Source organism: Hippichthys cyanospilos, chromosome 11, assembly GCF_059441005.1.
Source record: "Hippichthys cyanospilos isolate Australia breed blue-spotted pipefish chromosome 11, RoL_Hcya_1.0, whole genome shotgun sequence".
NCBI classification, from domain to species: domain Eukaryota; kingdom Metazoa; phylum Chordata; class Actinopteri; order Syngnathiformes; family Syngnathidae; genus Hippichthys; species Hippichthys cyanospilos.
In genome coordinates this window covers 7323984-7335327 of record NC_142379.1, presented here as the reverse complement: position 1 = coordinate 7335327, position 11344 = coordinate 7323984, and the positions used below count along the sequence as shown (strand labels likewise).

The window sequence follows — 11344 nt, the reverse complement described above, 5'->3', positions numbered from 1 at the left end:
ATAACAATTACACCCCGTGAAACTGTTGCTTCTAATTATTTCTCATATTTGTTTAAAACGAGCTTTAAAACGAAGCGCTCCAAATTTTGTTGTATACCAGCTTTTCATGACAACACAGGCATTCTATTCTATTCTATTCTATTCTATTCTATTCTATTCTATTCTATTCTATTCTATTCTACTCTTCTGTAAGAAGAATACACACACACTTTTTGACAGCTACTCTTCTAACATTTCTCACACCACACACCCTTTTTTTTAAACAGTATTTCTGGTCACGTCATTTAAAAAAAAACAATCTCAAAGTTGTTTTTAAACATCTTAACAATGTCCAAACACTTAATCCCAAGTGTGTCTGAAAATAGTTGACACTTAACACGTGGATGTTTATGATTGCATATGATAGACATGATCATTTTTTGACATCCTTCAACCGAGAATGATCATTTTTTATATGTCTTATGCACATGTTTTGTACAATATACCTTTAATATACAGAGTAAATACACCAGTGTGAGAAACTCGATTTTTGTACACTTCCGGTGACTCGTGAACGCAACACGACGGAGTTACCTGAAAGTAGGTGGGAACTCTGCCCCTCCCTTTCCTTTCCGTCCCTTCCTTTCTCTTGAGTGCCTTTTTTTTGTTTGTTTTTTTATTTTAATCCTGGAAAAAGACAGCAGCGGCAGCGTCAAGGGAGACAAGCGACGAATTGGCGACTGAACATTTTTGATTGAAAAGAAACTCCTCGAGGTTTCATATCCTCTCGTCTGGACGAAAGCGGCTTCAATATGTTGATTCGAGAATTGTGAGTAACAGAAAGTTGTCGTTTCAAATAGTTGAGATTGAAAAAAAATGTCATCTTGGCTCACATTTGTTTAACGTGTCAATGTGATTTGTCGTTTCCTGCTTTTTCGGTGCTGATTCGAGTCGAGTTTAGTGCATAATTGTTTTTGAAATGGTTAGAAATGAGCTGGAGTTTAAGAAGCGTTCGACTGCGACGTAATTAAACAGGAAGAGGATCTTACCGCTGCATTCGCTATTAACTCGCTTTTAATCAAATTGACACAATATTTGTCGAATATTCGCCCGAATTTATTCATGCGAATGTCTCGTAAACGTTTAAGTTGTCTTTGAAATGATTACTAGGTGGAGGATACGCAAAAGCAAGGCAGTAATAAATTCTCGAAAATTTGAATGACATTTTGGAATGAATGAATGAATGAATGGCTTTTATGTCAATTTTATTGTTATAACGTATATCGTAAATTTGACACAGTATTACAATAAACAAGTCTTACAATTAAGCATGACTGGTAGATATACCATTCAGTGGTTAGCTGTCACGTGATCGCAGTACAAAGTTCTCTGAAAAGAGCAGACATGTTCAATTATTACACCTTGTAACATCTAAAATGTATTTTCTATCAGAATACTTTGCATTTTGTGACCTTTACCTTTTTGTTAAAACAACTCACAATGGGGTGGTCAAAAGGTCTGTTTCACCCATGAAAATTTCCAGCCCTGCTAGACTTACCTGCAACAAGAGGTGGCAATTAATTAGATATCAAATCAAGAAGATATAATCCAAAATGGGACTCATATGTACACAGAATAGGTACAAGGTTTTCACACTAACCCCTTGCCTTTTGTCTTGATTTGTTGGTTTGTTTGCTCTTCCTCTTTAGGTTTCTGTGAAACTTCTTTTGTAAAACTGATTGTGGGAGTCGGCAGAATTAAACAAGTCTTGAGATACAAAAGCAGAGGTTTAGGTTAAACCACAGTTTGAAATTTGAAAAGAAGAGCCAATGTACTTTAAACACTTATTACATTTTCTTTTTTAATGGGGTACATTTGATCACTATGATATGTAATCCTAACCCTTACCAGTGAAGGGCTGTGCCTTTGGTACCTAAATGAAATCACAGTATAATATCACACAACTATTCTACATGCTATAAATATAGAACATAACTAATAACCTGAGAAAAATGTGAAAAAAAAACATTGGAGTACAATAAAACTTGTTCCATTAGTAACATGAAGCAATTTTCTCCATAAATAGCTGTTCAAAGCCATATAAGTGACTAAGTGATACACTGTGCCAGGTGTTTCGGCTGTGCATGACGAATCACAATTTAGCTTTGAAACAGTTTGTGAATGAGTGAGTTTGTGAACCAAAGCAAATTTTGTTTATGAAGAGCATAAACCTGCATATAATAGACACCCACTGAAATACACTGGCAAAAAAAATGTCCCAAAAAAATCTGATATGCCCTAAATATTTTTTTTTCCATGGAAAATAGAGATTGGCTAAATCAAAAATAAAAAAAAACAGCAGCAATAAACATTTATGAAAAAAAAATGCAAAAATGTGAATCCACCGGTGCTGTGCCACAAGTATTCTCACAAGAGATTGATGAATAATTCTTTTGTGTTTACAGATCTTAGTAGCATGTTTTGCTGTTCAAACGGGGCTTGCTGTTGTCAACCAATCAGAAAAATATTGATGTCATTGAAGGCTAGCTAACCAGCCTGGGCAGGCCCTGTGAGGACAAATTTAAGATCTGATTAGTTAAAAATAACATTGCTAATATTGTTTAGGTTAAATGGCCCACCACTGCTTATTCTGAAGGTCCTTCACAAGTTAATTAGATTGACATGGCAGCACACCAAGCTGGAATATGAAAAAATCAGACATAGAGGAAGCGGTGCAGCCAAACAAAACACAACTATTATAAATTGTCGCAAATGAATAAATCCAATTGAATATAACAAATGTTATTATAGTTTAGATTGTAAATGTATGTCAGTGCTTGTGATTGCGTTCAGGCCAACAGCGAAGGCAGAGCTGGCTCTGACTGTGCTCTGTTGGCCTTTACACACCAAGTCATCAAATGTTCCTGCTCATTCTTGCTGGTCTCTGCAGTTTCTGCTGTGTTATAGGTCAGAATTCTAGCATGCTCCGAGTTCAGTTGCGCCATTTGTCAGTTAATTTGAGTTGAAACAATTCTGAAGGGAGGGCTTCCAGGTTGCTTCGACTATTTCATTTTCGAAACCTCATGGCAATGACTGAGGACATTGAAGAATGATTTTGATGTTTTTAGACATCGTGTTGACACGTAGTGGTGTAGTTTTCGGACTATAAAACACATCAAATTATAAAATGGTGTCTAAATAAAAATATTTACTTTGCGAAATGTCCATATATAGGGTGCACTGAGTTATAAGGCATGGGAGAAGGGGGGGGACACATAAAGGCGTCATAATTAAAGTTATATATGAATATTTTTTTCCTTCAACCACTCAAATTGTTCAGTGGCATCAGTTTTATCCATTAACACCCACAAAAATTGAAAAATAGTATGATTTGTTTTTGTAGTCTGCGCCGTGATGATGACATAGCCATTAGCTAGTCTCTACTGCCACCTACTGTCTTGAGGTGAAACACAAGTTGACAAAGAATTTTCTGTTTGCTGACATAGTTTGACTGCCGTGCCGCTCAACGGAATGTTGCAAAAATCGCGGGAAAATCAATGTCATAAAACCTATTAAAATCTCAAAATTGTAATTATGTTGGTTTTATATGGTCTAAAATGTGGACAATGATTATTTTTGTTCACAAAATCTCGCACGTCCGACTGCCATCACCTCAAAATGTCTGAATCGTTGCATTTTGAAATTTCACGTTTAAATCATCTGCTGGAAATTTCAGCTCCCTTGTGTTTTTCCCCATTGATTTTTTTTATATCATAAAAAAATTAAAGGAATTTCCATTATTTGTAACATAATGCCACAAGGGTTAAGTGTGCCTTAGTCCGGAAGATGGAAATGAAAAATCTTGTTGTTTTGCAATGTTCTAATGTCTTGTGTTTGTGTTTCTTTCCTAGCCGAATCGTCCTGCCTGTTTCAGTGGATGAGGTAAAAACTTTCCTTCGTACTTACTTCGTCAAGGACTATCAAATTTGATGTTGCTCCCAGTCAATTCTAATGATTGCAAAACGGTCCATCCAATGTTAATGAAGCAGTTTTTTTTCTTCTGCATGAAGACATTTAGTCCAAAGTGGCGAAGCATTTCTGGATGTAAAAATGTCCCATTGTTTTGGTAAATGAGCCATAAGGTGTGCACATAGACGGGGTGTTGTCACGTTTGGTGTCAAAATGAATCGAGTGTCTTTTGGGGACTGGATCGGACTGCACGCTGACTCAATTTTGACATGCAGCCGCATTCATACATTTTATACTGCTTGCAAAATGTGCTGTTTCTTTGAAGCACTTGCAGGTTTTTTTTCTCTTTCTTCCCTTTAATCCATAATCCTGCCTCAAACAATAGCCTCTTTATTTAGCTCCTTCTCAACACAGAGCAAAATGTGTTGTCCCAGCCAGACTGATTTGGACTTGTGTGTGACTGCTTTACCTTTGATCTCCTGGAATACAATAAGGCAAAACCTACTTGAGACCAAGCTTAGGAAAGTCACTTGTTGACTTGTATCTGTAACTTTATTCTTGATATTTGGATATGAACCATCTCAGAAACATGATAGATTGTGATTGATTAAATATACTGATCTTTAACTATATATTAGGGCTGTGTAGATTGATCAGAGAATTGATAGAATCGATGCAGAGTTGATATTTAAGTCGATTTTTTTTTCTTTTTTTAATTCATGCTAATTTTAGAACTTTAATAATATCATAGCGGCTCAGTGGAGCAGTGGTTAGCACGTCCACGTCTCAGTTCAGGGACCTGAGTTCTGTTTATCTTTAAGCCAAGCATGCAATAAAATTCTTGAAATTCATTGAGAATTCTTTCCACACATTTTGACAGCATTTTTCCAAGGCCCAATAAATATTGTTTCCAATAACCAAGTAGGGAAGAGAGAGCATATCGGCTCAGCGTGTTCGAACCAAAGATAACAAGTTCAACCTGTTTGCTGATCGCAGTTGAATGTTAACTGGTAGCCCTGAAAATTCACAAAGGCTTGGATCACATCCTTTAGGTGCAAAAGGAAACATTCAGGTTTTACATGGCAAGTAACATTCCTACGCTCCTGCTCACATGGACAGCCCCTTGTCTTTCAAGTGAAATTGGCGATTCCAGATTAATCATAATAGATGGCTAATAAATTTTCAATATTGACAAATGTGTATCTTTTTAGACGTACAAGTGAATGTTTTTTTTCAGTCTTGTGGGAGTTGAATAGATTAAAAAAAGTAATCTTTTAGTATGGTTAAACTTTCAAAAACCACTTGCCGGAAGAGGGTCCACATACCAAAGGGATTGCAAATGAAGGACCAGCAAAAATTTAAAATGCCGACCTTTGGAAAAAAGTGTTGACTTTTTTTCCAAAAACAGATGGAAATGAAATTCTCTTCTCTTGCAGTATCAAGTGGGTCAGCTGTATACGGTAGCGGAAGCCAGCAAGAATGAGACCGGTGGAGGAGAGGGTGTTGAAGTAGTGGTCAATGAGCCCTATGAAGAAAATGGAGAACGGGGACAGTATACCCACAAGATCTACCACCTCAAGAGGTTACTTTGCACACCGCCACATGAACATTTTCATTTTGAATTTTAAGTTATTTTCCATTTCCATTTGATTCCATTGCTTATGTGCACCATTCACAAGATCAAATTTTGTATTCTAATTCTGACGGATTTTGTTTTGGTCCATACCCTAAAAGGAAGTACCACTTCACAAAGGTTTGATTGTATGAACTTTGTTTTACCCCACAAAGTCTTAAATCTGGAGTACAGTGTTCCCAGATGAATGAAATCAATCATCAATTAGAGCTTATTTCAATGGCCAGCTGCAATTAATCCATCGAAAAATATTCATACAAATTCAAGTTTCTTTTGTGCGTGTGTATTTTTTGCATTAAAGTGCACTCTTATTTGTCTCTCCAGTAAAGTGCCACGCTTTGTGCGTTTGCTTGCACCAAAGGGATCACTTGAAGTTCATGAACGCGCCTGGAATGCGTATCCCTACTGCAAAACCAGTGAGTACTACAATAACAGAAAAAAAACCCTTTGTGGTGCAAATTCTGAATCAAATTACTGACTGTAATGTATTTAAATTGGACATTTGTGAGAAAATGAATTAACCAAAAGTGTCTGCTCTTCACTGTTATATCCATCATTCATTGGACAACCCCGAGAAAGTTCTCACTGTAAGTAATAATTTTATTTACGTCGGTACATGCATGTGAAATCCTCGTGTGTAAAACTTGGTGACGGTGGTAGACAAATGAAATACAGTCAAAGATACAGCTGGACACTTGATAATTACACATACAGATATTTACGTTTATTCTTGCAAATTCACAGAGTGCCTTGGAATGTGACTCACCCTATTTTATATGTTTTCAGAATCCATACATGAAAGAAAATTTCGAAATTAAGGTTGAAACACGGCACGAGCCAGACATGGGAGAACAGGAGAATGTGAGTTGTGTAATGTGCTTGTTATAAGCGAAAACTTTCAATTGCTTTCAACCACCTGTCTAAATCGCATTGCGTATTAGTTATGCTATGTTTTGTAAATCAATCCATTCAATCGTAACAGACCCTTGTATTCCTTCCTCTGGATGGTTGATAGCGAAAGTAAATTTGAAAAGAATAGAAAACTCAGAACTTATTTTAGTCAGTTTGTCAGTGAATTTTATGTTTTAGCCACGACACATAATTACATTTTATTACGATTTGCATGTAGAACAGTAAACTTTTTAGTACATTCGTAAAGTGTTTATGTAAATGTATTACAAAAATATGAATCATCAGGCAAATGACAAAAAAATGTTTGTGACGTTTTTTCACAAAACAGTCATACAATACAAAATGTTGACGATATTAGTTTCGAGTTATTGATGGAGGAAAAAAATCATTTTGCAAGGAAATGTCCAGTTTTGGACAGCTTCCTTAAGGTCTCGACTTTCATTTCTCGGAAGCAACAAAGTTCAAAATGCAATCTGTGCATGAAAAAGAGATGAGAAGATGCATCCCGTTGCGAAGCACTACCATTTCCAAGCCATCACTTTTAAAAATAATAAGCACATCTGCATTTTTATAAATGATTTATATGTAAGTGTATTTTTTTTCTAAGTAAAACGACAACAACGTCTTCATTTTCCATGTCTTGTTGCAGATACACGGACTCGAGAAAAGTGTATGGGATGAAGTGGAGGTTGTAAACATCGACATTGCTGACAGAAAAGGTATCTCTGACAAGGTAAAAAAATTAAATCAACTTAGAGCGGCAGGGATTTTATGTCAGTCCGCTTGCAGGGGATCATTTGACATACGCAGTACACTGTAACTAGTTTGTGATTCAAGATGCACTTGGCTTTTCTGTTTAGGAGTACAAAGCAGATCAGGATCCAGCCATTTTTAAGTCCGAAAAAACAGGAAGAGGGCCCCTGGGACCTGAATGGAAGGTAGACATCGTTAATTGAGATAATAAAAGCGTTTTACTGTGACAGACATGAAACACTTTTGGTGTTTGTTGCATTTGTGTTTGCAGAAAGAAATTCTCAACAACGGTAGCTGTCCACATATGTGCGCCTATAAACTGGTCTCGGTTCGCTTCAAGTGGGTGGGCCTGCAGTCAAAGGTGGAGAGCATCATTCAGAAGGTTTGGAAGTCATATTAACGTTGGATGCGTTGATACGTGAACTGCAACTAAAGTGCCTGTGCGCGTTTTTAGTGTTCTATTGCTAATATTCTCTTTTGCGCAGATGGAGAGACGTATTTTCACTCACTTCCACCGACAGCTATTCTGCTTGATTGATAAATGGATTGATCTTTCCATGGATGACATCCGAAAAATGGAGGAAGAGACAAAGAAAGAGCTGGATGAGGTGACTAAAGAGAATCAATGCTTGTTCCTTAATGAAATTGCACCTTTGCATTCTCAGAGATTTTTCATGAAAAAAAAAAAAAAACATCAATTCCAAAATCAATTCTAAACACAGCTCAAACATAAGGTCAATCTTATGGGAAAATCTTACTGGACAGAAGATGTTTGGGCATTTGGTATTATTGAATGGGAAAGCCCTAAGCCTGATATGATTTCACCTCCCTCTAGTGGTGCATGAAAAAAATACAATTTCAGTTATCGAACTGCATAAAGCGACATACACGGGGGTGCACATAATTTTTTCCTGGGCTATTCAAAGTACCAGGACACAGTATTTGGTACGCATCCTTTCTTTCATTAAAAACAGTCCATCTCAGTGTTGCGCACACATTAGCAGCATCTGTGTGTGGGCAGGCAGCCTACGTCCACAAAAAGTTTCATCAATCCATCAGTTATGGTTTGCGTGGTTTGTTTGGGACCCAGTTTAATTAGTCCAAGGAAGTCAGAGGTAAATTCGCCATCAACTGTAAAGTGACAATGTAAATGATCTCCTTCACACCTTCACAAGAATGATACGCAACCCAGACAGCCAGTTTAAGCCCCTTCTGTAAACAAAGAATTACCCCCAGAATAGGAAGACATGGGAACTTTTGTTGTTCTTCTGTTTGTCTTGCTACCTAGCAAGGGGGTGATTAGCTATTGCTTCTCAATTAGCGTGTTTGTTAGCCGTCGGTTGCTCTACATTCATATGATCTTTTCATTCTTGTCAAATCAAGAGTCCTGTGTCAAACACACCAGTTTTGTCTACTATCTGAGGATCCGACACCACATTTAAGAATACTTCAAGCCATGGCACACCTTGGAGCCATTTAAAAAAAAAAAAACAAACAAACAATGTTCAGCTCAGGCTCGGTTGTTGTCATGGGTGAAAATTAGGTAGTGTATGCAAATTTGCTAAGTGAAGCACGCTATGTTTTACATCAGTGATTTCTGTCTCGCATGCATACCTATGTACTGGTTATGTGCATCCCTAGACATAAAAGTGGCTTCAATTTAAAATAATACAAATACTGTGAAGTACAGTTCCGTTGTTTTTCACTTTTAGGAACAAGGCAGTGTCAGTCAATTATTTACAAATGTTTGTTTGTAAAGCTTTTTTTTTTTTAAACTTTGGTCTGCCATACATTTGTACTAAACCACAAAATACAGGTGTTCCATTTGCAGCATTCAATTAACATGTATGTACATTTCAAAAGGAACACTTCACAGATATGCAACTTATCTTTTCCATAGCCATTTTTTATGTTCTCATTTGCACATATGCAAGTAATAAAGTCAGGAGGGACCGATCCCAGATGTAATTTTAGAACGTATCAGCTACGTAAGATTTATGTTTGTGACCTGTATCATTCCACAGATGAGGCAAAACGGTGAGGTCAAAGGCATGAGCATTGATGAATGAGGGGTAAGCAAAGTGATTAATAATTCATACATTTGACCAGTTTTATTTTGAAACTAACGAAACATCTGCTTTTCAGTTGGCGCCGTCATGCGGACTCGTTTCTTGACTCACTGGGCCAAGACCTCCCCCTCCCGAATACAAGAATACTGCAAGATTATAATTATACATTCTAAAGTGATTGGGTTTAGTTCTGTGCCATTTTTCGGTTATCCTTTGTCAGTCATTTGTTATGCCCAGATTGCACTTGATTGACCTGTCACCATTTTATTGCTGGAGGTTCTCTACAAAAGGTGACAGACTTTTAATGGATTTCATTTTTTAATACAGTGACGCACACACTGCTTCAGAAACTTGTTTTGGTGGTTAGTGTTGTTTGGGGCTTCCACACAATCCTTTTGCTATCTTTGTAAGGTTTGCGTGTCATTTGATCAACCACGACAAAACACTTTATGGGTTCCGCTAAAACTACCTGTTGTTAAGTAAAGTTTTTTCATTTTTAAAGGCTCATTCACAGGAGGATGGAAGTTTCTGACATAATGGATGCTTGAGCTAACCTGTTTTGTAAACAGGAACTTTTGTTTTCAGTTTTTTGTTGCAGGTGTTATTGTTACTATCATAAATGAACAGACGGTTTGCAAATATTTGCTAATCTATTCTAATGTCTGTTAGCTGAAATGATACTGGTTTTATTGTAATCCTTTGGGGTGTCTATCAGTGTACATTAAATGTACACTTTTGTCATATTTTGTTTTCATCTTGTTCTTTTGATTCACATGCAGAACCGAGAATGGTTGGGAAATTAACAATGCATAAAGAAATACTTTGCATAACTGTTTATAATCATTTGTGTATTAGGTTTATTATTATGTGCCTGTCAGTCATGGAACCTTTGAATTTATTCAAGGGTGTTGACATTTACAGAATGCATGAAACAGTCTGCATGTGTTATAGTTCTCATTGGCAAGGAAATAACGTCACAAGCATCAACACCACAAGTCAATAAATCATACTGTACACACATGAAAATCATACAAAATTGAACCCTTAGTCCTTATTTAATCTTTTCCACACTTACAGCTCGATGGTTTGTGAGCATTTTTTGGCCACCTAAAGACAGTACCCTTTTTAAGTTTTGATTTTTTTAAATCAAGTTTAGAACTGTTCTTATTGTTAGACTGTTTATTAAAAAGAAATAAGTGATTATAAAATTGCAAAAACTTGAAAATAAATGTTCTTAACAAGCAACAGTATGTTTTAAATATAATCATAATTCTAGTTATCATAAAATGATATTACATAGGGGGTGGCACTTCTCCGGAGGCTGCCATGATATAGCTACAGACAATGGTAAATGCAGCACCTCCTGCTGTCCATAATGAAAAACGGTCGGAATCTTACACAGTGTCCCTTTAAGTTTGTAAACCTTGCACAAGATTTTTTTTAAATGTTCTCTGCACCAATTTCTCCCAGTACCGACTCACTAGTACAATACAATACAATACTTTCTTATCGGGCAGAGTAAATGAAGCTCAATCATTCATTTTACAAACCACAGCGGGCTGTAGCTATTTTCAGGGAGTAGACTTAACTGGTAGCCAGCCAAATGCTGGCACACGCAGACAAATAACAATCCCCATGCACAATCACCCTGATGGGCAAGTTAAAGAGTGTTCAATTAAAATACTGGATGTTTTTTTTGGAATGTGGTACTGGAAGAACATGCTAACTCCTCTCAGGATCGGTTTAACTTGGAGTCGACTCAAAAGCTTCCACTAAAAACAGAATGTAATTCTTATCCACGGTCAACAGAGGGTGTCAACATCCGTATGTATGTATGATGTTTCTAGAATAAAATATCAGTATTTGCTCCATGATTGAATTGGAAAATATTAATAATAATAATAATAATAATAATAATAATAATAATAATAATAATAATAATATTAATAATAATATTAATAATAATAATAATAATAATAAAGCATTTCATTAGGCCAAAAAGGTTGCCATGGCTCAGCCAAACTGCAAA

The 11344-nt window shown here is 36.4% G+C and overlaps 1 protein-coding gene across 1 annotated transcript; it reads left to right on the top strand.

The window, feature by feature from the left end:
• The first annotated feature begins 594 nt into the window (after positions 1-594).
• On the top strand, positions 595-10145 carry LOC148415669 (phosphatidylinositol transfer protein alpha isoform-like). Its single transcript, XM_088427232.1, has 12 exons — positions 595-808; positions 3891-3921; positions 5385-5530; positions 5906-5997; positions 6161-6168; positions 6368-6442; positions 7143-7226; positions 7354-7431; positions 7518-7628; positions 7732-7854; positions 9271-9318; positions 9392-10145. The coding sequence occupies exons 1-11, from the start codon at positions 792-794 to the stop codon at positions 9313-9315; spliced, it is 810 nt and encodes a 269-aa protein (XP_088283358.1). The 5' UTR covers positions 595-791; the 3' UTR covers positions 9316-9318; positions 9392-10145.
• The last annotated feature ends 1199 nt before the right edge of the window (positions 10146-11344 follow it).

Bases quoted from the DNA above. Each gene is read 5' to 3' on its own strand.
- LOC148415669 (XM_088427232.1), top strand. The intron at 7,227-7,353 runs GTAAAAAAATTA...TTTTCTGTTTAG, and splicing joins GAAAAGGTATCTCTGACAAG to GAGTACAAAGCAGATCAGGA. The intron at 7,855-9,270 runs GTGACTAAAGAG...ATCATTCCACAG, and splicing joins CAAAGAAAGAGCTGGATGAG to ATGAGGCAAAACGGTGAGGT.